General features: G+C 39.5%; 2 protein-coding genes across 8 annotated transcripts in view; one reads left to right on the top strand and one right to left on the bottom strand.

Moving 5' to 3' along the window:
* The first annotated feature begins 1377 nt into the window (after positions 1-1377).
* On the top strand, positions 1378-16694 carry grem2b (gremlin 2, DAN family BMP antagonist b). Its single transcript, NM_001017704.1, is given in 2 exon segments — positions 1378-1499; positions 15947-16694. A coding segment is annotated over 1 exon segment (501 nt). The 5' UTR covers positions 1378-1499; position 15947; the 3' UTR covers positions 16449-16694.
* A 2542-nt stretch (positions 16695-19236) lies between these two features.
* The window catches only part of fmn2b (formin 2b), a 98772-nt gene continuing 91413 nt past the window's right edge, over positions 19237-26595 (bottom strand). For all 7 annotated transcript variants that reach the window (XM_087277011.1, XM_087277013.1, XM_087277010.1 and 4 more), the window contains 2 exons: positions 24941-25022; positions 19237-20030 (listed from right to left, as the gene is read on the bottom strand). In XM_087277011.1, coding sequence (XP_087133137.1) covers positions 20004-20030; positions 24941-25022 — 109 coding nt within the window. In that variant the 3' untranslated portion in view covers positions 19237-20003. The remainder of the gene's footprint in view (positions 20031-24940; positions 25023-26595) is intronic.

Here is a 26595-nt window from a genome sequence, read left to right as displayed (position 1 = left end):
ATGCTCCGACAAAGAGGAAATATCCAGTGAGCGGCAGTTCTGTGGGCGCAAATGCCTTGTTGATGAGGCCAGAGGTCAAAGGAGAATGGCCAGACTGGTTCCAGCTGATAGAAAGGCAACAGTAACTCAAATAAGCACTCGCTACAACCGAGCTCTGCAGAAGAGCATCTCTGAACACACAACACGGCCAACCTTGAGGCGGATGGGCTACAGCAGCAGAAGAGCACACCGGGTGCCGCTCCTGTCAGCTAAGAACAGGAAACTGAGGCTACAATTCACACAGACTCACCAAAACTGGACAATAGAAGATTGGAGAAACGTTGCTGCTCTGATGAGTCTCCATTTCTGCTGACACATTCAGATGATCGGGTCAGAATTTGGCCTCAACAACATGAAAGCATGGATCATCCTGCCTTGTATCAGCGGTTCAGGCTGGTGGTGGTGGTGTAATGGTGTGGGGGAGATTTTCTTTGGGTCCATTAGTACCAATTGAGCATCAACGCCACAGCCTACCTGAGTATTGCTGCTGACCATGTCCATCCCTTTATGAGCACAGTGTCTCCATCTTCTGATGCTACTTCCAGCAGGATAACGCAGCATGTCATAAAGCTCAATCATCTCAGACTGGTGTCTTGAACATGACGATGAGTTCACTGTACTCAAATGGCCTCCACAGTCACCAGAGCTCAATCCAATAGAGCAGCTTTGGGATGTGGTGGAACGGGAGATTGGCATCATGGATGTGCAGCCGACAAATCTGCAGCAACTGTGTGATGCTATCATGACAATATGGAGAAAAATCTCTGAGGAATATTTCCAGTAGCTTGTTGAATCTCTGCCATGAAGGATTAAAGCAGTTCTGAAGGCAAAAGAGGGTCCAACCCGGTACTAGTAAGGTGTACCTAATAAAGTGGCCGGTGAGTGTATATAACTTTGCAGCAAAAAAACTGTAAATAAGAATGACTTAACTATACAAAGAATTATTTCTTGAGTATAAAAGAAGAAAATCTAGAGAGAGAGAGAGAGTGTGTTAGAGTGTGTGTGTTTCAGAGAGAGAGAGAATCTGTGTTTCAGGATGAGAGCACATGCGTGTGTGTGTGTGTTTCAGAGAGAGGGACAGAATGTGTGTGTATTTCAGAGTGAGAGAAAGCATGTGTGTGCCTTTCAGAGAGAGTGAGGGAGCAAGTAAGTGTGTGTTTCAGAGAGAGAGAGAGAGAGAGAGTGTGTGTGTGTGTGTGTGTGTGTGTGTGTGTGTGAGTGAGAGAGTTGTGGCATGATTTGTTTGCTGATCGGAGCCAATAGAAAGCTGGCAGTTTGATCAGATCCACATGCGAGAGACGCAGAAGAAGCAGCAGACACACACACACACACACAGATTTATAGAGTCCGTCAGAGGTCAAACTCTCAGTCAGACACACTGAAGACTCTCAGCGGCTGAACATCCATGGGCTTCTTCATCATCATCACCTTCATCAGTGTCTGAGCACACACTCCAGCAGGTGAGTCTCTCTCACACACACACACACACACACACACACACACACACAGGTCAGGTGTGTGTTTGAGTGGATTACGGCTGTTTGAGCTCTCGGTGAGCTCTCGCACCAGCACTGAGGATTTACCAGGCTCTAATCTGCGTTTCTGATTTCTGCGTGTTGAACACACACACTAACACACACACACACACTGTAGAAGCAGAACTGCAGTAATGAATGGATTATTGGTCTGATGAAGCAGAGGATCAGCGGCTGCTCTGCAGATTTACACCAGCGTTGTGTCTACTGAGCGCTCTGACTTCACTGAATCACTTGGTCATGCAGTGCTATTAAATATATTAAGCGTTGTTATCAATATTGGAGTCTGCAGCACGGTGGCTCAGTGGTCAGCAGTGCAGCCTCACAGCAAGAAGGTCGCTGGTTCGAGTCCCGATTGGGTCAGTTGATGTTTCTGTATGGAGTTTGCATGTTCTCCCCGCGTTGGCGTGGGTGCAAACACATGCGCTATAGGTGAATTGATGAACTAAATTAGCTGTAGTGTACGAGTGTGTATGCCGGAATAGTTGGCGGTTCCTTACACTGTGGGGATCACTGATAAATAAGGGACTAAGCTGAAGGAAAATGATTGAACAATTATCTGAATTGGACACAATTACTTTAATACACTCAACAGAAATTATAATTCTTGCTGCTTGTTCAAGTTATACATTTAAAATGAGCTGAAGCGACTCAATTCAGTCCACTTTAACTTGTCAAAACAATTCAGTTCACTTAATCAGTTTGTATTGGGACAACATGAAGGGATTGTGTGGAACCTAAAATTATTTACAGTGTAGTCACGGTGTAAAATCTCCCTAAAAATGTGTGTGTGTGTGTGTGTGTACTATATGACATAACCTAGTTACTTTAAGTCTTTAAATGTCACCTTAAGCTGAATACAAGTACACTAGTAGCGGAAGTACAATGTGCTGTCATCATGGTGAAGAGAAAACTAATTAGTTATTAGAAATGAGTGAGTTATTAAAGATATCATGTCTAAAAATATGCTGAGAAATGCACTGAATGAAAATAGCATGCAAGAAATATTAAACATCATTATTAATATAATATTTATTGTCACACATCATCAGAAAAACGGATCAAATTGACAGAAGTATAACAGTTTAAATATAGAAGCACTTCATTTTCTTGAATAGTCATTCATTTTCCTTCAGCTTAGTCCTTTATTTATCAGTGGTCACCACAGCAGAATGAACCACCAACTATTCCAGCATATGTTTTATACAGCGGATGCCCTTCTAGCTGGGAAACACATTCACACATTTACTACAGTGGTTAGCACTCTGGCCTTACTGCAAGAAGGTCGCTGGTTCGAGTCCCGGCTGTGTCAGTTGGTGTTTCTGTATGGAGTTTGCATGTTCTCCCCGCGTTGGCGTGGGTGCAAACACATGCGCTATAGGTGAATTGATGAACTAAATTAGCTGTAGTGTACGAGTGTGTATGCCGGAATAGTTGGCGGTTCCTTACACTGTGGGGATCACTGATAAATAAGGGACTAAGCTGAAGGAAAATGATTGAACAATTATCTGAATTGGACACAATTACTTTAATACACTCAACAGAAATTATAATTCTTGCTGCTTGTTCAAGTTATACATTTAAAATGAGCTGAAGCGACTCAATTCAGTCCACTTTAACTTGTCAAAACAATTCAGTTCACTTAATCAGTTTGTATTGGGACAACATGAAGGGATTGTGTGGAACCTAAAATTATTTACAGTGTAGTCACGGTGTAAAATCTCCCTAAAAATGTGTGTGTGTGTGTGTGTGTGCTATATGACATTACCTAGTTACTTTAAGTCTTTAAATGTCACCTTAAGCTGAATACAAGTACACTAGTAGCGGAAGTACAATGTGCTGTCATCATGGTGAAGAGAAAACTAATTAGTTATTAGAAATGAGTGAGTTATTAAAGATATCATGTCTAAAAATATGCTGAGAAATGCACTGAATGAAAATAGCATGCAAGAAATATTAAACATCATTATTAATATAATATTTATTGTCACACATCATCAGAAAAACGGATCAAATTGACAGAAGTATAACAGTTTAAATATAGAAGCACTTCATTTTCTTGAATAGTCATTCATTTTCCTTCAGCTTAGTCCTTTATTTATCAGTGGTCACCACAGCAGAATGAACCACCAACTATTCCAGCATATGTTTTATACAGCGGATGCCCTTCTAGCTGGGAAACACATTCACACATTTACTACAGTGGTTAGCACTCTGGCCTTACTGCAAGAAGGTCGCTGGTTCGAGTCCCGGCTGTGTCAGTTGGTGTTTCTGTGTGGAGTTTGCATGTTCTCCCTGTGTTGGCGTGGTTTTCCACTGGGTGCTCCGGTTTCCCCCACAGTCCAAACACATGCGCTATAAGGGAACTGATAAACTAAATTGGCCGTGTCTATGAGTGTGTATGTGAATGAGTGTTAGCGGAAATACAATGTGCTGTCATCATGGTGAAGAGAAAACTAATTAGTTATTAGAAATGAGTGAGTTATTAAAGATATTACGTCTAAAAATATGCTGAGAAATGCACTGAATGTCTCAGTTGAGAAATATCATGTCTGAAATATTAAACATCATTATTAATATAATCGTTTTTGTCACACATCACCAGAAAAAATGGATCAAATTGACAGAAGTATAACAGTTTAAATATAGAAGCATTTCATTTTCTTGAATATTCATTCATGTTCCTTCAGCTTAGCCCCTTTTTATCAGAGGTCACCACAGCAGAATGAACCACCAACTATTTCAGCATATATTTTACACAGCGGATGCCCTCTTAGCTGCAACCCAGAAGTCCACACATTCTCACACATAGGTTTACTTCAGTGGTTAGCACTGGCCTTACTGCAAGAAGGTCGCTGGTTTGAGTCCCGGCTGTGTCAGTTGGTGTTTCTGTGTGGAGTTTGCATGTTCTCCCCGTGTTGGCGTGGTTTTCCACTGGGTGCTCCGGTTTCCCCCACAGTCCAAACACATGCGCTATAAGGGAACTGATAAACTAAATTGGCCGTGTCTATGAGTGTGTATGTGAATGAGTATTTCCCAGTACTGGGTTGCAGCTGGAAGGGCATCTGCTATGTGAAACATATGCTTGATTAGTTGGCTGTTCATTCCACTGTGGTGACCCCTGATAAATAAAGGGACTAAGCTGAAGGAAAATGAGTGAATAATTATTTGAATAGGACACAATCACTTTAATACACTCAAATAATAATAATAATTGTTGTTGCTTGTAAAAGTTATACACTTAACATGAGCTGAAGACTCAAAGAACCCAATTTTTTGGGGACAACTTATGCTGTCCACTTTAATTTGTAGAAATAATTAAGTAAACCAAACCATGAAGGAATTGTGTGGAACACAGCATTATTTACGGTGTACAGTAGGAACATGTTTCTAGAGTTTTATTGTGGCGTATCATCATCTTTAAAATGTGTGTATATATACTATATGACGTAACCCAGTTACTTTAGGCCTTTAAATGTGCTGTCATCATGACAAAGAGAAATTAAATTCAGTTATTAGAAATATTATTAAAGACATTACGTTTGAGCAAATTGCTCCATTGAGAAACGGCACGCGTGAAATATTTAATATATTACTTAATATAATATTTTTGTCATACATCACCAGAAAAAAATGGATCAAATTGACAGAAGTATAACAGTTTAAATATACAGGCATTTGATTTTCTTAAATACTTTAAATATGATTGGAATACATTTTTTAAATGCAACTTTAGGTCACATTGAGGGAGTTTTACTACTACACTGTAAACAATATGCATAAGTGAGTCATGTTTTTATTTTTCCCTGGTAATTTCTGCTTTTGAATTGCATTATGGGATCTTGATTCTTCTTCCAACAACTTTTAACCTAAACAAGTTTGAAAAAAGTGACTTTTATGAACATGTTTAATATTCTGCAGTGCTATATTGTCTGGGTTGGTGTTGTATATTACGTTACAAAAACTGCAGCAATTTCTCTGTTATTTTACAGACTTATCTTTATAGATATTATTTCTTAAACATTATTATTAGGGGCCAAGCACCGTAGTTGCGTAGGCACCTATTGGATCCGTTAGGGGTCCTATTATATTATTATTATTCTTCCTTCTTCTTCTTCCGTTTCTTCCGCCAGATTTGAATGGCAGCCCATATAGGCGTATGCGGGAAAGTTGTATAATTTGGCACAATGATAGAGGACAGTATTAACATTAATCAGACCAAATATGAAGTCTCAAAATCAAACTCTCTAGCGCCACCACTTGTCTAAACTTTCACGTATGTTTATCATGATAACTTTTGAACCGAATGGGCTACAATCAAAGTAATTTTTCCCTCTGATTCCTTGGCTCAGTCCGATTCAAACGCACCATTTTCCGTCATGAATTTTTCCGCGCTATTTTTATATTTTTCGAAAAGCCTATTTGATCGAACTCGTCCTAGGCCATTCCTCCGATTTTCACCAAAATTTAATCACATGATCTACAGATCATGCCAACCAAAAGTTATTTCAAGTAACTTTCAAGTTGTCTTTCAAGAATTCAAGTTGATTAGACCAACCGTTTTCGTTTAACTTGCGATCAAATTTAACGTAGGACTTGCGAAAATGGACTTGAGACGATATCTCCGTAACGCATTCACCGATTCACACCAAACTTGGTGTGTATTATGACAACTAGGGTTTGAGGTTATATGCTGAGTTTCGGCGCACTGCCCCCTAGTGGTCCGGAGATACAAAAACTTGCTTTTTGGCTTATGACGTCTCAACTGTTCGTCCGAAACTCATAAAACTGGTCTCATTACATCCGGCAGAGCATGTCGAGTTGAATGATGTCTGATTTACACAGGTCAGCCATTTTGTGCGTCACCCATTACGATTTTTGGCCAAAAATGCTATATTTTACCAACACATTCACATATCATTACAAAACATGGTATGCATCTTCAACCACATGTCCTGAAAGTACTTAAAAACTTCAGGAGCAGCGCCACCTTTTGGCCAAAAGTGCTTGGCCCCTTAATTGCTGCTTGCAGCTGTATTTATTATTGTTATTATTATTATTTTAAACTACTAAAATGTAAGTCAAAGTCACTTTGTTAAACTGTAGAGTTGATCTTTCAACATTAAAAGTCAACAGAGCAGAGATCAACATCCCATCATGCAATTCACGACTGCAAATAAAATGCGGAAACTGCTTATTAACAGATGTTTTTTACAGTGCACTATAAGTCAACTATTTAGTGACCAATATAAAGTGTGATGTTTATTACTCCAATTTCCCAACTGAATTGGTCATATGAACCCAAACACAGTGAGAAATGACTCTTTATATGATTATATATTATATATCACAGATGGATTATGAACTGGGTAAAATGCTGCAGAGAGAGAAGAAATCAAAGAGCAGATCATGAACAGTCAGAATCAGTGTCATAATCGGATTATAAATTCAGAAAATGTTAATTATGAATCAAACAGTTTGACTCATACTCGTGAACTCAGTATGTCTCTGAAATTGCACTATATGAGTGAGCGGTTCAGGGTCTCGTCTGTTCTCCAACACTGCATTTGTCTGATCATAAAGACACTGAAAACTGTGAAATCAGACTACAATTCAAAATAGCAAATAGTTTTCTATGTGAGTCTCTCTTAAATGTCATTAATATCTGTGATGTAAAGCTGAATTTTCAGCAACATTACTCTAGTCAGTATAGTAGAATTCGATCAAGATCATTTCTGATTATCATCATCAGTGCTGAAAATCATTGTGCTGCTTAATATTTTTGTGGAAATTAAACGCCTTTAATTTTCAGAGTTGTAAAAATGTAAGCTGCCCTAATATATTTAGTCAGTTGTTGACACTTTTGTCACTGTAAAAATTCCCGCCGCCTTCATATTAACTCATATTTAGTCTTGTAAAAATTGATGCTGCTTAATATCTGTAGTCAGTTTGATTAATGTAAGCAGGGATCACTAGAGAAGTTAATTAAATTCAGCTAAAAGGTTTAAGTTAAAGTTTGCAAAACTAATAATTAACATTTTAACACAAATAAAACATCTTTACTGTCACTTTTTTTATATTTATGTAAGTGTATTTGAGTAAACATGTCAGTGTCATCATTATTCGACTGTTTGATCACATGATGCTGATTTTACACAGCAGCCAATCGGAGGCTCAGCCAAACAGCTTATTTTAATACACTAATTGTGAGAACTTGTCATTTGATATAAATGTGCTCTGTGCAATCAGAATCAGTCTTTAGACATATATTTAGTGAGCTATTTAAGTCCTGGTGTCACTTCCTGTGACCTTCCCGTCAGCATTCACTAAGTTCACGACCTTTCCTTTTTCTGCATGACCTTTGTTGACCCCTCATTCAGCTCTCCGACACACAACATCTGTTCAGTCACTCATAATACGAGACCAGGCCCGGATTGGCTAATCAGGAGGACCGGGAGAATTCCCGGTGGGCCGGTTCGTTTTTGGCCGTGAGGGCCGGTGTCCCTAGCTCCAGAATCTGTTGCTCTCAGCAGTCACACTTTTTAAATTAATTATTTAATTTATTTACTTGACCACAGTCTTCTTATTCATTATTTTACCGCAGCTCTGCTCTTTTTATCTATTTTTCTCAGCCTGCAGGTTAATGATGATATAACTTAGATGAGTCTACTATTAATGTACAGCTGTTGTGGTCCAGTGGTTAGCACGTTAGGTTACGACGTTGCCGACCGGGGTTTGATCCTCACCTTAGTATTTTATTTTTTTCATTTTTATTGTTAAGACATATAATACTGTTAGGGTTGTTGAACATTTGAAGTTGTAAAGCAGCTGTTTTCTCAAAAAAATTAAAAAATAAAAGACGTGATAGTGTAATTAGAAACTGAATTGGAAATGACCTTATTATAATACAGTCAGTCGTGAAGTGAGGTGGGCCGGTCTGAGGCTTGAAACTCCAGGGCTGAAAAGGAGTCCCACTCCGGCCCTGTACGAGACCAATAATTCACCATAAACAACAAGTTCAGGAGAACATTTCTCAACTCTGATGCATTATTTTGGAAAAACTCTGGAAATTATTAGTTTTATTAGAAGTCAAATTGAAAATAAAGTTTATTAAGCTGATTAACGTCAATAAAGACAAAGTTAAAAAAAAACAAAAATAGGGTGTTTTTAAAATTGAGTTAAATAAATACGCTTTAATTGATTAATATATGGTTTATAATGAGAAAGAGAGAAAATGAAGTATCTGAAGGTTCAACAAAATCTAAATATTAATAAAGTGGTCTAATTGAAATATTTATCAATGCATATCACTAGTCAGAAGTTGAGTTTGGATATTTTTAGGATATCTGTTAAATGTCTTCATGGAAGATTATCTTTACTTAATATCCTAATGACTTTTGGCATATAAGAATAATCAATAACTTTAACACGTATAAAAATATACCCATGCATCATAAAGCCAGTTCTGGTGGTCCAGGGTCACAAATATACATTAAGTTTCCAAAATAATTGCATATAAATTTTTGATCACACTTTATAATACGCTTTCATTAGTTCATGTATTTACTAACATGAACTTATAAGGAATAATAGCTATACAGCATTTATTAATGATTGTTCAACAATTACTAATGCATTATTGATATCCAAATTCATGCTTGTTAACATTACTTAATGCACTGTGAGTAAACAACTAACAATGAACCACTGTACTTTCAAGAGCTAACATTAACTAAGTTAGCACATTTACTGAATAAACTCCAGCATGCGCTTCATCATTCTGCGTGATGTGATTTAGTTTTTGTCAGACGTCATTAATGGGTAACACTTTACAATAAGGTTCATTAGTTAATGTTACTTAATGCATTTACTAACATGAACAAACAATGAACAATACATCCACTACAGTATTTGTTCATGTTAGTTAACATTAGTTAATGAAAATACAGTTGTTCATTGTGAGTTCATGCTAACTCACGGTGCATTAACTCAGGGGTTCCCAAACTTTTCAGCCCGCAACCCCCAAAATGTCAATGCCAGTGACTCGTGACCCCCAATATTCTCTGAGGTGGTGGTTATAAATACAGAAACCTTGTATGCAATGATGCGCACAAACACACCAATAGACCCAAGTCTATTCTTTGTTTTTTTTTTATGTATGTCAGTGCTGTTTCTGGGCTAGAAAGTTTAACCTGGTGTTACAAAATCTGCTGCATCTGACAGTATTGCTGTGTCTTTAGTATAATGTAATTACCCGAGAAGTCGCAATCCAATAGAACTAGTAACTATAAGCTACTATAGTAACTATATAGTTTATAGTAACTATAAGCGACAAATTTTTTCTCTTCAGTAGGTTATTGATAAAATACAGTAAGTCTTAAGATTTCATAAAAATTAATTGATTTTTATAAATCACCAGGCGACCCCCCCTTCATTGTCCCGCGACCCCTCGGGGGGTCCCGACCCCCACTTTGAGAACCTCTGCATTAACTGATGCTAACCAGCATAAGTTTATATGTCAATAATGCATTAGTAAATGTTTAATTATGATTAATAAATGCTGTGCATGTGTTGTTCATGATTAGTTCATGTTAGTAAATGCATTAACTAATGAACCTTATTGTAAAGTGTTACCCATTAATGTTGGTCTGCAGCTCTCCATGTTTCCAGCTTTCCATTGTTGCAGACGTGAGATGCTGCTGTGCTGATTGTAACAGGCCTCAGCGCTCCGTCAGTCCATCATCACAGTGCTTCAGTATTATTATTATTATATTATTATTCCCTCCAGAACTGTCTTGAGCATCTGTCTGCGCTCCTGTCTTACGCCTCCAAAAGCCACCGCATTCACCACATTTATTGCATTTGTTCTGAGGCGCAACTTATTTATTAGAGGAGAACAAACACCACAGTGAAGAATACCAACAGTGCAGCAAACTACACCGCTCTAGTTTTTTAGGAAGGGATGGTTGTGTTCTCTTTTGTTTCTTATTGAATAAAAACGCTGCATTATACACTAACTTTTGAAGGCATAATCAAAGTCTAATTCACATCTTTGGATGGAAACTGGAATAATGTTGCTAATAAAATCAGCTTTATATCACAGATATAAATGACACTTTACTAGTGGTCTAAGACTTTTGCACAGTACTGTATTTGGTCCAAAAATACAGTAAAAATGGTGAAATATTAATAGAATTTAAAATAGCTGTTTGCTATGTGAATATAAAGTAAAGTGTAATTTATATCTGTGAAATAAAGCTGATTTTTGGCCAGCATTACTTCAGATTCCATCCAGAATTAGATTTTGATTATGGCTTCAAACATTTGTGAATAAAGCAGTATTTTAATCCAATGAGAAACAATTCTCCCTTCCTGAGAAACCTCCTGAGAAGCACCAAATAGTCAGAGGAGTGGAGTTTGCTGCACGGTTGGGATTCTTCACTGTGGTGTTTGTTCCTCTCTAATAAATAAGTTGCGCCTCAGAAGACGAAGACTAAACGCAATGAACGTGGTGAATGCGGTGGCTTTTGGAGGCGTAAGACAGGAGCGCAGACAGATGCTAAAGACAGTTCTGAAGGGAATAATAATAGCTGCAGACCATTACTGACACAAAGACCCTCACACACACATTTATATCCGTCAAATCATCTGATAAAACTAAATCACATTACTGTAATGATGCCTATGCTGGAGTGTATTCAGTAAATGTGTTTACATTGTAGTTTATGAACATTTTATCTCATCGGATAAAAAGTTCTTCCTGCTTAGTTGTTCAAAATAAACGCAGAGCAGCATTTTTATCCAAAGAGAAACTTAATAAAATAGAATCAGCACTTCCTGATAAACTTGCACCAAACATCAGCCAGAGGAGTGTCGTGTGCTGCACTGTTGGGATTCTCCACTGGTGTTTGTTCTCCTCTAATAAATTAGTTGCACCTCAGACGACAGAGTTGAAGCGCAGAGTGCGGGGGCTTTTGGAGGCGTGAGATGGGAGTGCAGACAGACGCTCGAGACTAAGAATAATAGAATGAACACATTTGATGAAAACACTAGTGGCCTTCTGCACAGTACTGAGACCTCTTCCAAACACAGAGGATCTTTTGGCTCTTTATGGCATTAAGGGTGTCACGATCCTCCAAATCCTCGATTCGCTTACATTTTCGATTCTAAAGGCACGATTCGATTATGAATAATTAATTAATGACCAATTAATTATTTGTAGCCTACCGTTTAAACCACCTGACCTGCATGGTCTTTGTTATACCCAAAAACAAATCATACAGTAAATGAAGAAAGGCAAGATACACGCATAATTACCACCTGTCAATCACTTTTTCTGCGGGACTCGTGAATAGGCAGTGATCTGTGTCGTTATAATGGCGTCGGTAAAAAAGACGCACAACCAACAGGAACCAGCCAACAGTATCTGAGGTGTTCGCTAAAATGACTAAGTACAAGTGAGTGAAAGATTGAAGCAGTCCTCTGACTGCCTGGACCTGCTGTCTCGAGCGCATGGCTGTGTGTGCGTCTGTGTCTGTGTGGTCATGTGATGTGCATTTTCAGAGGTAGAGAGGAAGGAGGGCTGCTCAGAAATGCTACACGCCACTGTGGATGTCAAATCGTTGTCGTTCTAAAATGCCATTTAAAAACAAAGACAGTGTAAACAGGGCCTGAGTGTGTACTTTTCGCGAGCGGATTTGCAACGGGGGCGGGCGGAGGATCGCGATGCCGGTGTTGTCTAACGGACGTACCCTAATACGTACATAGCAGAGCTTGCAAAACTGTGGTTTTTTTTGTCGACAACACGAACGTTGTCAACATAACTCACTGGAAATCCAAAATGCTTCCACACCGGCGACTTCATTGAAAGAGGAGAGGGTTTAAGCTCTGTCGACGGGTCTCCTGCTTCTGCAAGCACTTCAACAAGCCTGTTTTTTTCCCGCTTGGCAAGCTAAGCTGACGTGACATGGGGGCGTGGCAGCATCGACGATTCTATTTTTTGATTCGATAATCGAAATTGAGCATAAATTTTGATCGATTTTGATTAAAAATCTAAATCGTGACACCTCTATATGGCATCAAACATTAGTGAATAAAGCAGCGTTTCCATCCAATGAGAAACAGAAGAGAACAGAATCAGCACTTCCTGATAAACTTGCACCAAATATCAGACAGAGAAGTGTACTTTCATGCGTTGAGAGAAGACACTTTGGTGTTTTTTATTCTCTTGCACCTTAGAAGACGAAGACCAAACACAATGAACACGGTGGCTTTTGGAGGTGTGAGACACTCTTTGGGAGCGCAGACAGATGCTCAAGAGAGGGAATAATAACAGATCAAACACATTCAGTGACAACACTAGTGTCCTTCTGCACAGAACTGAAACCTCCTCCAAACACAGAGGATCTTTTGGCTCCTCAGAGACGAGAATCCTGTCTGAGAGGCTCATGAATCTTCAGCGCGAGCGTCTTGAGCAACACACAGATCAGAGTTTGAGTTCAGGCTCTTCAGATTTATGGTTTCTCCGTGGTTTGCTGAACTGCAGATCGTGGGGGAACCAGCCGCTCTCTAAATATTTCCTTTATGGGAATGAATCAGTCTCATTTGTTTTTCCTTCCGGCGACGCCACATCTGTGCTAAAGATGTCCGCAGTGATTGACGGATCATTCGCTCGCTCTCGCCTGACAAATTAAACATAATCCGCCACTTCCTGTCTTCACAGGAAACGGTGAACAATCGCCCCGAGACATTACTTCAGCACAGAACAGACAACTATTGACAGATGCAGGGGGAATATAATAATACAGCAGCGTGAGTTTAAATCACTCAATATATATTAGTCTGAGGTTAATTCACTAATGCAATTAATGAAAGACTTGTACAATTTAAATAGATGATGCTTTAGTTTAGGTGACTAAACTATGCTTATTACCCGCCTAATATTAAGATATAAATATAAAGCATGCTCTTATTCTGCATCTACAATCATACCGAAAACCTAAACCCAATAACTTCTAGCTTATTAACTATTAATAAACAGATAATTAGCAGTTTATTAAGCTAGTAATGTTAGTTATTGTATTTGAAATAGTGTGAATTGCGAAGTGTTACAGATGCTTTATATAGTATATAAAATATACAGAATGTTTATATTATAATATAGTATAGTGTAATTTATATCTGTAATGTAAAGCTGTACACTGCCTGACAAAAGTCTTGTCTTGATCTCATTTGTAAGAGCAACACATAATAACTTGACTTCTACTTGATCATTTGGAAAAGTGTCAGAAGGTGGATTTCTCTGATCATCTGTTAATCTGCATCCCAATCATCACCAATACTGCAGAAGACCTACTGGAACCAGTATGGAGCCAAGATTCTCACAGATATCAGTCAAGCTTGGTGAAGGAGAAATCATGGTTTGGGGTTCATTCAGTATGTGGGTGTGTGAGAGATCTGCAGAGTGGATGATCAACATCAACAGCCTGAGAGATCAAGACATTTGTGCTGCCCATTACATTACAAACCACAGGAGAGGGACAATTCTCCAGCAGGATAGCGCTCCTGCTCATACTTCAAAGCTGCTGAAAGCAAAGAAGGTCAAAGTGCTCAAGGATTGGGCAGCCCAGTCACCAGACATGAACATTATTGAGCATGTCTGGGGTAAGATGAAGGAGGAGGCGTTGAAGATGAACACAAAGAGTCTTGATGAACTCTGGGAGTCCTGCAGGAAGGCTTTCTTCTTCATTCCAGATGACTTTATTAATCAGTGATGTGAGTCATGTCAGAGATGTATGGATGCAGTCCTCCAAGCTCATCATGGAGTCAGACACAATATTCATTCTGTCTCCACTGCAGCAGGACTTTATATTCTATACTGGACATTATTTCTGTTCAGTGATGAGACTTTAGTCTAAGCAGAGTCAGACCTTACTGTCCTAATCAAATCATTAAAGGCATGATCAGATTTTATTGTGCTCAAATAAGCGTCATCTAGAGGCCTTTACCTTTCATATAAGACACTTTAGGAAGTTATTCTTCCTAAAACTCAGATAAGACTTTAGTCAGGTAGTGTATTTTCAGCATCATTACTGCAGTCATGATATGATCAAGAAACATGAACTAAAATCATTTTTTAGCATTTAGAAAATTTCATCATTGTACTGTTTATTTTTAAAGAGGTTTACACTTTTATTTAGTGACACATGTATTTGTTCATAAGTGACAGTAATTGTACTTACAACTGTATGGATGGATATATTTGTAATGCATTGATCCGCTTCAGTATTCAGTTTCATGATGTTTTGATTGTGAGATTGAGTGAAAGTCACTTCCTCAGTGAATGAATGAATGAGCTGATTTAGTGGTCAGGAATGTTGCATTAAAGATTAATTAACTCCAATTCATCCACAGACGAGGAATCAGACTCTTGTGGTTTAAGTCTATAGTGAGAGTGCGTATGTGTGTAAACGCATGTGAAGAAGTGTGTGTTGTGTGAGTGTTTGCATGTGTCTCAATTCACCTGTACCTAATGTGTTTTGACTGTGGGGGAAACCAGAGCACTTGGAGGAAACCCACGTGAACGCAGGGAGAACATGCAAACTCCACACAGAAATGCCAACTGAGCCAGCCGATGCTCGAACCAGCGACCTTTTTTTGCTGTGAGGCAACAGCACTGCCCCACTGCGTCACCTGTATGCCTGTTACTGTGAGTGTGTGTGCGAGAGAGAGTGAATAGGTGTGTATGTATGCGCATGAATGAGTCTGAGAACATCTGTGTGTGTGTGTGTGTGTGTGTGTTTCAGAACACCTGCAACTGTGAATCAGTCCCCAGAACTCTCATACAGAATGAATGAATCAAACACAAGTGAACACTGAATCATGTTGAATCAGTGAAGTGAATCTCGGTAAAGTGTGTGTGTGTGTAATCCTGGCGTTGAAGTAAAGCTGGTTTACACACACACACACTGCCTGTCTCAGCTCAGAGCATTAGCTGGTTAAGTGGATTGATCAGGTGTGTGTGTGTGTGTGTGTGTGTGTGTGAAGGTCATGAGCTGCTGTTACTCTGAGCTCCACAATCCTCAGATCTGTACTCAAGTCATATCGTCCTGGAGCACAACAAAACTCAACACATTCAGATTCAGATGTACAGTCATTCATTTTCCTTTGGCTTAGTCGCTTATTTATCAGGGGTCCCCACAGCGGAATGAACCGCCAACTATTCTAGAATATGTTTTACACAGCGGATGCCCTTGCAGCTGCAACCCAGTACTGGAAAATACCCATACACACATTCTACTACATCAAAACTTGTACTCACAGGTGTGATCAAGGTTCAGTCAGCTGTGTGATGTCTGCTCTCTGTGTTCCAGGATGAGCAGTAAGGTGGCGCTGTGTCTGCTGTTGGCTGGCGCTCTGTGTGTGGTCTCCGCCGCCCGCAAGAACCGCCCACAAAGCTCCGTCCCATCACCCTACAAAACCAGCTCCAACACCTCTGACCGCCGCACGCGCAAACAAGAAGTGCTCGCCTCCAGCCAGGAAGCGCTGGTGGTGACCGAAAAGAAGTACCTGAAGAGCGACTGGTGTAAGACGCAGCCGTTGCGGCAGACGGTCAGCCAGGAGGGCTGCAGGAGCCGCACCGTCATCAACCGCTTCTGCTACGGCCAATGCAACTCCTTCTACATCCCACGGCACGTCAAGAAGGAGCAGGAGTCCTTCCAGTCCTGTGCATTCTGCAGGCCGCAGCGCTTCACCAGCCTCACTGTAGAGCTGGACTGTCCAGACCTGCAGCCGCCGGTCCGATACCGCAAGATCCAGCGCATCAAGCAGTGCCGCTGCATGTCTGTGAGCGTGTCCGAGTCGGGGAAACAGTGACAAACACACACCGAGGTCTTTCTGTAGATGCTGCTGCTGCTAACCAGAGCTGAAGGACTGTGAACGCTCGGCTCCTGTAAACACACAACTCATTCCAGAGGAGTTACAAATGCTGGACCACAAAGACTGATTACCACAACACATGCATAACTAGACTGATCCTAGAGATTCTATACAAATATGGTACAGGAAGATATTATATATGTAGAGAGATACCTGATATCTATATTAAACTATTGAGTTTTACTGTTGTCTTTTACTGTCATCTTACTGTGAGTCCAAACACAGACTACAGGCTCTGGGGATTCCAAGAAAAACAAAAGTTAGAATCGAGTAAATACAAAAAATAAAAACATAATAAAATAACAAAAAATAACAAAGTCAGTATTCTATGATGTAAACAGAATTTCAAAAAAGCAGTCAGAATGATTTGATTTTCCATGATTTAAATCAGAATTCGAAAAATGTCAGTTCCATAATTTCAACTCAGAATTCCAAAACAGTATTCAGAGTTTCCAAAAAAAAAAACTAAATTCCATGACGTAAACACAGAATTCTAAAAAAGAAGTCAGAATTCCATGACATAAACACAAAATTCCAAAAAAGGGTCATAATTTCAAAGTTAAAATTGCATAATTATAACTTAGAATTCCCCAAAAAAGTCAGAATTCCACGATTTCAACTCAGAATTCAAAAAAGGGTCAAAATTCCAAAGTTAGAATTCCCTGATTTAAAGTCAGAGTTCCAAAAAAAAGTCAGAATTCCAAAAAAGTCAGAATTCCATTATTTAAAATCAGAGTTCCAAAAAAGTCAGAATTCCATGATTTCAAATCAGAATTAAAAAAAAATAAAAAAATAAATAAAAAATCCGAATTCCACAATGTAAACAGAATTCCAAAAAAGGGGTCAGAATTTCAAAGGTAAAATTCCATAATTTCAACTCGGAAATCTCTCCCTAATTCTAAGTTAGAATTCCATGATTTAAAGTCAGAATTCCAAAAAAGAAGTCAGAATTCCAAAAAAGTCAGAATTCCATTGTTTAAAATCAGAGTTCCAAAAAAGTTAGACTTCCAAAAAAGTCAGAATTCCATTGTTTAAAATCAGAGTTCCAAAAAAGTCAGACTTCCAAAAAAGTCAGAATTCCATGATTTAAAATCAGAATTTAAAAATAAATAAATAAATAAAAAAATCTGAATTCCACGATGTAAACAGAATTCCAAAAAAGGGGTCAGAATTTCAAAGGTAAAATTCCATAATTTCAACTCGGAAATCTCTCCCTAATTCTAAGTTAGAATTCCATGATTTAAAGTCAGAATTCTAAAAAAAGTCAAAATTCCATGATGTAAACACAGAATTCCAAAACAGAAGTCAGACCTCCATAATGTAAACACAGAAATCCAAAAAGGGTCAGAATTCCAAAGTTAGTATTCCATGATTTCAACTCAGAATACCAAAAAAGTATTCGGAGTTCCAAAAAAAAAAAAAAAAAAAAAAAAAAAAAAAAAAAAAAAATCTGAATTCCATGATATAAACCCAGAATTCCACAAAAGTCAGAATTCCATGACGTAAACACAGAATTCCAAAAAAGAAGTCAGAATTCCATGATTTAAAATCAGAATTCCAAAAAATAAATAAATAAATAAATCAGAATTCCATGATGTAAACACAGAATTACAAAAAAGGGGTCAGAATACCCCCCCCCCCCAGAGTTTTTTGGAACTCTGAATACTTTTTTGGTATTCTGAGTTGAAATCATGGAATTCTGACTTTTTTTTTTTTTTTTTTGGAATTCTGACTTTAAATCAAGGAATTCTAACTTAGGAATTCTGAAACCTTTTTGGAATTCTAAGTCAAAATTCCATCATGTAAACACAGAAATGCAAAAAGGGTCAGAATTCCAAAGTTAGAATTCCTTGATTTAAAGTCAGAATTCCAAAAAGAAAAAATCAGAATTCCAAAAAGAAAAAATCAGAATTCCATGATTTCAACTCAGAATACCAAAAAAATATTGAGAGTTCCAAAAAAAAAAAAAAAAAAAAAAAAAAAAAAAAAAAAAAAATCTGAATTCCATGATATAAACCCAGAATTCCACAAAAGTCAGAATTCCATGACGTAAACACAGAATTCCAAAAAAGAAGTCAGAATTCCATGATGCGGCTGGTCCCGCATTATTTTATTTGATTAATCAAACGGTTCATAAGCCACTATAAATACCCAAAGTTCCATATCACAGCCATCTTCATTTTGAAGAATCCCCCCATCCACCCCTACTCCTCCTCCTTTGCTAGATGGGTGGCACGGTGGCCCAGTGGTTAGCACTGTTGCCTCACAGGTAAGAACATCACTGGTTTTTAGTCCTTACCAAGCAAGCCAACATTTCTGTGCGGAGGTTTCACGTTCTCCCCATGCTCATGTGGGTTTCCCCCGGGTTCCCCGGTTTCCTCCCACGATCCAAAAACATGCAACTTAAGTTAATTGACTAATCCAAATTGGCACCATAGACATGCTCCTAGTAAGTACAGTAGTTATCTCTTAAGAGCGATCACTTTCTGTTCATTAGCTACTACAGCAGAGGAGTTCTCCAGATCTACCTGAGCTCAAACTATCTTCTCGCCCTTCAAACTGGAGTCCCGGGCTCGAGGATCTTATAAGCTCAGGGCTCTCTCCACGGACAGCACGGCAAACAGGTTTTATAATCACTCATCAGCTAAGTGTGAACTCTTGAAATGAGATCAATTAAGAGAGATCAGTGAAGTGCGTCACACGCTCAAGTAAAGCTCAAATCAAATAAATGAAAATGTCTGAATTTATTAATCCTTTTATTTTACATAAATTACACTCTGCTCAAAACGTTCATATACAAACAGTTATTGCACATGGAGCGCAGACGTCCATCCACACCTCCGACACGGACATGCTAAAAACAAACCAGAATGCTACAGAAAGATGTTAATATCATTTACATTAATTAAAAAAACAAACATGTTTAAATACATTACGTGAATCTGTGTGTGTGTGTGTGTGTGTGTGTGTGTAGATGCAGCAAAACAAGGACACAATCTTGCATAATTTCACAAAAACACTGAGTCGGTTTTCCTGAACGTTCACCATTTGAGACACATCCATACGGCCTGCTTCACACTGTACATTCTGAAGTGTCTCTTTTAGGTCCTGTAGGACGACTATGTGTGTGTGTGTGTGTGCTTTGAATATGCTAACCAGGGTCAAGACTAGAGGACTGCACTAACTAGTGTGTAAGATTTAAAAGCTTTCGGCGATCGGTGCTGATATCAGTTCAGATCAAGACACGTCGGCTGCACGTTTTCAGATTGCTCTCCTTTTCTCGCCTATTAAAAATACATCAGATTTGTTTTGGGATGATATTGCTTGTTCAAGTCCTCCAGTATGTACAGTGAACAGGAGCAAACGTCTTGATATGTGCATCACATTCACCTCCTGTGTGTTCGTTCGGCAGCAGTAACACTGAAGCGGCGCTTGTGTGCGAAAGGTTGACAGATGGAAAACGAGAGCTGAGAGAGTCCTGCATCCTCTGGCTCATATCTTCATTCCCAACTTTGCTTTCTGGAGGAGAGAGAGAGAGAAAATAAGAGAGGCTCATTGAAGGGAAACATTATTGTGGATACATTTTGATCTAATAAGCTCATTTTCACCAGCTCTTGCATCAAATTTTTGGGTCACACTTTATTCGATTTCAGAAGTTCATGTACAGTATTTACTAACATGAACAATACAATATTATTGTGCTTTAAAAATCTAGTTATGCCACTCATTATATAATGCAAGTATGAACACGACAGCATCATAATGGAAGTACACTCTTCCAAACAACAGATAACTATGGAGTCAGATAAGTCTCAAAAGAAATTCACGCAAAAGTAAACGTGCGTAGCCAAATTCCCGTGCATAAAACCAAATTCACGTGCGTAAAATATTTGTTTATATTCACAAAAACAATTCACGTGCACAAAATAAAAATACATTTTCATAAAAACGTTTCGCTAATGCAAAACACCATTTGCAAATGTACAGAAAGTTTTGAATGTTTAAAACTTCCAAGTTCATCCTGAAGGAGAAAGTGCAAATCCTCTTTGACGTTCGACTCCCCCTGGATATGTGTGTGTGTATTTCTGAGACTGTCCTGGCAGAAGCAGGCAACTCGTACCTTTCAGCCAATCAGAAGAGAGCTGTATTTAATGAAACCCACTCTGCGCTCCTTTTGCACAGTCTGTTCCTCTCCAGCATGGCGAATGGAGAGATGCGCAGACTTCAAGCGAGAACTATTAAATTCCCTGACTTTCACTGATTAAACCTAATTTACATTATATCTAATGAATGTAAACAGGCTATATTTGTTGCGCACATGCTCATCGCACGGTAGGAAAAGCTGCCGTTCTGTGCCAGAGCAACAGCACCAAACAGGAACAGCGTGTAGGCTGTGTTTATGCCACTTGTACTGTGTGAGTGAACTGTCTATCTGCGTTGTTCAAGACGTTAAGTAAAAGTTATAAGGAAAAGAGTGGCTCATTCCTCCCATGCATCCACGTAGGCCAAAGCAAAACTGAAACTAATGCCGAGTTCAGACTGCATGATTTTTAAAGTCGTCGTGTCACAGACGTTTTCACACTGCATGATTATCTGTGCTAGCGTTTCGTCGCTGATTTGTTTACACTGCAAGATGGATCGGCGACAGGGACTTTCACATTGCATGACTTTACTATAGGAAGAATCACCGACCATTTCTTACAAACTACGTCTCACAGCCAAAAACACGAAGTATATCTTTTGTTATTGACTACATAATGAGAAAGAAGCCTTTAATGGGGTAGAACAGGGTTTTTCAAAGTCTAAGACAGTGGGCCTCCCTTTTGACACAACTTATCCATTGGCGCCCCCCTCCTCCCAAACATGCACACACACACACACACTCACGCACGCACGCACGCACGCACGCACGCACGCACGCACGCACGCACGCACGCACGCACGCACGCACGCACGCACGCACGCACGCACGCACACACACACGCACACACACACACACACACACACACACACACACACACACACACACACACACACACACACACACACACACACTCACACACACACACACACACAAATTCTGGAGGTTTTCTCGCTATCTCATCATGCTTGGTTTCAAGGTGTCGCTGAAGTTTAGCGGGTCTCATGCTGTCATTAGCCAAAATATCTTGACAAACCACACATAAAGGTCGTGGTCTGTCAAACCACACAGCTGGTCCTGTCCACGTAAATCCTAAACTCAGATACTGATCATCATATCGTCGTCTTTTGGGTTTAAGCCCTGAACTTGAAGGCTTTGAATCGGGGGTCTCAGAAACTGATTCATTGCATTAGCAACATGATTAGCAGGCATATACCTGTAATGGCGGGCTTGCCAAACAGAAGTGAATTCACAGCTATGGCCTTCTGGGTAAAAAACGTTTTCTTATTTTTAACGTTTTTTTTTTTTTAGCTTTGTTTACTTAAAACGTTTTAAAAAAATACATATAATAATTAAACTTAATAATTATATTTTTATTATATAACATTTTTTCCCGCGCCTCCCCTGACATGCTCTGGCGCCCCCCAGGGGAGGCACGCCTCACACTTTGAAAACCCCTGGGGTAGAAAATGTACATATTTGCTCATCTGGGTTTAAAGGGAATTAGCTATTTCTCCTCAACGTTGATAATAAACTCATTTCTTTCTGTATGAAACGTCAAACAGACACGGTTGCTTTTGAGTCCTGTCAAACCTCCACTAGTTTTACCTCCATTTTGTGCGTCCAAATAAACCGAAAAAGAGCGCTTTTAACTCCTCCCTCTGTCACAACTGTCCGTGACCACCTGAGGGCGCTGTAGTTCAACAGGACTCAGAAGGAACTACAGCGTCACAAAACACTACAACTCCATACTTACCTCGCGCATACACTGGAACACTTACACTGATCTGCCACTCACAGCTGTCTCCATTTCTGTTGATTATCCGGACTATATATTCCATCATTCCACCGGTGTTTGTCATGGCGTCGTTTGTCTTCCTTGTCAAGTTGCCCAGTAAGTCTTGTATATCGAGTTATTGTTCTTGATCTTGTTCTTGTGTCCTGCTAATGTCTAGTTCGTGTTTATTTGCCTTAGTTTCTTGTTTGGTTGTTTATTTGTTACTTTGCTCTTTCGGATTTTTGGATTTGTCACTGCTTCTGCACTATTTTATCATTAAAATCTGCACTTGGATCCGCAACCTTTTGTTTCCGTTTTTGTTATTGTTTTGATCACGCTAAACGTGACACCCCCAGCCTCCCGCTGGCCTGCAGCAGGTATAGACAGACACACACACACACACACACACACACACACACACACACACACACACACACACACACACACACACAAGTAAACGCTGCTCTCTCATTGGCTGTAGGCGTGTCAGGCTGTAGGCTGTGTCACTCATGTGCACGAGCAGCGATTTGCCTGTGATTTCAGGCATTTGTCGGCGATTTCTCAAAACCTGTCCGCGAGCGAAAATCAGGACTAAAATCACACAGTCTGAACTAGGCATTACAGAACACACGACACTACCAAAATCAAATGCTGAAAAAAAGGTCAACCAATTGAATATATCATAACGCTTTGACAAAAGCCTACTCATTTATTTAATTACTTAGGCTATAATGTTCTCGACCACCAGCAAATCAGAATGTTCAATTAGACAGCACTTTAGTTTTGTGTTCAGAGCTGTTGCCTCAGTCAATCAAATCCAGTCAAATAGAGCCTACAGCTCAGACTACAGGGGTTTCAGCACAATTTCTGCTCGATTTTCACCTTCTGAAAAAAGGAGATGAGTTCACTACAGCCTGTGGTAAGCAAATAAACTCTTAGATTATGTTGTCATATTTTCATTCATTCATTTTCTTGTCGGCTTAGTCACTTTATTAATCCGGGGTCGCCCTGGCGGATTGAACCGCCAACTTATCCAGCAAGTTTTTACGCAGCGGATGCCCTTCCAGCCGCAACCCATCTTTGGGAAACATCCACACACACATTCATACACTACGGACAATTTAGCCTACCCAATTCACCTGTACCGCATGTCTTTGGACTGTGGGGAAAACCGGAGCACCCGGAGGAAACCCACGCGAAGGCAGGGAGAACATGCAAACTCCACACAGAAACGCCAACTGAGCTGAGGTTCGAACCAGCGACCTTCTTGCTGTGAGGCGTCAGCACTACCTACTACGCCACTGCGTCGCCCTGTCATATTTTAATTGTCAATTTTTATTGTTTCTAGCTTATTAAAGAAAAAATAAACTCATGAGAATCATTTAAAATGCTTATATTCATATATGTATCTCTAAACGATAGGGTACATTTTACATATTAGGCAACTAAAGCACAACAACAGCCTGTTTACATTCATTAGATATAATGTAAATTAGGTTTAATCAGTGAAAGTCAGGGAATTTAATAGTTCTCGCTTGAAGCCTGCGCATCTCTCCATTCGCCATGCTGGAGAGGAACAGACTGTGCAAAAGGAGCGCAGAGTGGGTTTCATTAAATACAGCTCTCTTCTGATTGGCTGAAAGGTACGAGTTGCCTGCTTCTGCCAGGACAGTCTCAGAAATACACACACACATATCCAGGGGGAGTCGAACGTCAAAGAGGATTTGCACTTTCTCCTTTAGGATGAACTTTGAAGTTTTAAACATTCAAAACTTTCTGTACATTTGCAAATGGTGTTTTGCATTAGCGAAACGTTTTTATGAAAATGTATTTTTTATTTTGTGCACGTGAATTGTTTTTGCGAATATAAACAAATATTTTACGCACGTGAGTTTGGTTTAATGCACGGGAATTTGGCTACGCATCGTGTCTCCTGCGTGAATTTCTTTTGAGACTTATCTGACTCCATAGATAACAGATATTAATATTTCAGAAAATTATACCAACTTGAATCAGAACGTGAAAAGGTACATATCCTAAACAAATAAATAAAAATGGTAACAAGTAGTTCAAGGTGCCAGAAACTAGAGAAAAAAAGAATCAAGTTAAACAAAGTCAATTCAGACTTTTAAACACAGAGAGGCAGAGGACACTGAACAGGCCACATCCTCAACCAGATCTATCTTCAGCTGTCAGACGCCCACATGAAAGTATACTATAGTAAATACTATAGTGATTTTAACCATACTGACACTGACTACTCCAATAGAGATGGAGATGATGCACAATCAGCCTAAATGTTGCTAGAGTTGTGTTTTTAGTAGGGTGATATATACTGCATCACCAGAGATATATGACTGAGCTCATGTCCATGTGTGGTTAGTCCATATACTGATTATTGTGACAGGCCTTATAAGGAGATGATATCAGGGCTGATTTCCATAACATGAACATCATAGTCGTGTGTAGAAATGAGTGTGTGTACTATAGGAATATTTGTGCTGGACTTACGATTCCCGAGGCGTGTTTGGGTTTGACGCTGTACGTGGCTTTCTCTTTGACCTGCCGGAAACACTCCTCTGCTGCCTTCAGCCTGAAGAACACACAGCGGAGAAAGCATTACTGCAGCAAAACCACACTGTATACACTTATGGAGAGTCACACACACACACACACACACACACACACACACACACACACACACACACACACACACACACACACACACACACACACACACACACACACACACACACACACACACTGTAACTTTCTATAAAACACACACACGCACAACTGCATCTTCTATGAAAGCACACACATAAACTGCACTTTCTAAAACACACACACACACACACACACACACACACACTTTCTACAAAGCACAAACACAAGTGCTAAAGTCTAAAACACATACATGTGCGCACACACAAACTGCACAATGAAACACACAACTGCACTTTCTAAAACACACACACACAAACACACACACACACACACACTTTCTATAAAGCACAAACACAAGTGCTAAAGTCTAAAACACACACACACAAACACACACACACACACACACACTCACACACTTTCTACAAAGCACAAACACAAGTGCTAAAGTCTAAAACACATACATGTGCGCACACACAAACTGCACAATGAAACACACAACTGCACTTTCTAAAACACACACACACACACACACACACACACACACACACACACACACACACACTTTCTACAAAGCACAAACACAAGTGCTAAAGTCTAAAACACATACATGTGCGCACACACAAACTGCACAATGAAACACACAACTGCACTTTCTAAAACACACACACACACACACACACACACACACACACACACACACTTTCTACAAAGCACAAACACAAGTGCTAAAGTCTAAAACACATACATGTGCGCACACACAAACTGCACAATGAAACACACAACTGCACTTTCTAAAACACACACACACACACACACACACACACACACACACACACACACACACACACACACCCACACACACACACACACACACACACACACACACTTCCACATCACAAGCATACACACTTTTACACACACTCTCTCAAACACCACACGCTTTCTTATACACACCACACTCACACATGACCACTTTTACACACACACTTGCACATCTCACACTTTCTAACACGCACATACATAATACATTCTTTGTCTCTCAAACACACACACACACACACACACTTTCTCTCAAACACGCACACACAATACATTCTTTCTCTCAGACACACACACCTCACACTCTCACTTAAACGCACACTCTTACACTTTCTCAAACAAACACACACACACACACACACACACACACACACACACACACACACACAATTTTTTCAGTCTTACACATCTCACACTTCCAAACACACACACACACACTCTCTCAAACACGCACACACAATACATTCTTTCTCTCAGACACACACACCTCACACTCTCACTCACACGCACACTTACACTTTCTCAAACAAACACACACACACACACACACACAATTTTTTCACTCTTACACATCTCACACTTTCAAACACACACACACACACACTCTCTCAAACACGCACACACAATACATTCTTTCTCTCAGACACACACACCTCACACTCTCACTTAAACGCACACTC

This window comes from Danio rerio, chromosome 12 (genome assembly GCF_052040795.2).
Source record: "Danio rerio strain M-AB ecotype USA chromosome 12, GRCz13ab, whole genome shotgun sequence".
Classification (NCBI taxonomy): Eukaryota; Metazoa; Chordata; class Actinopteri; order Cypriniformes; family Danionidae; genus Danio; species Danio rerio.
This window is presented reverse-complemented; position numbering and strand designations above follow the sequence as displayed.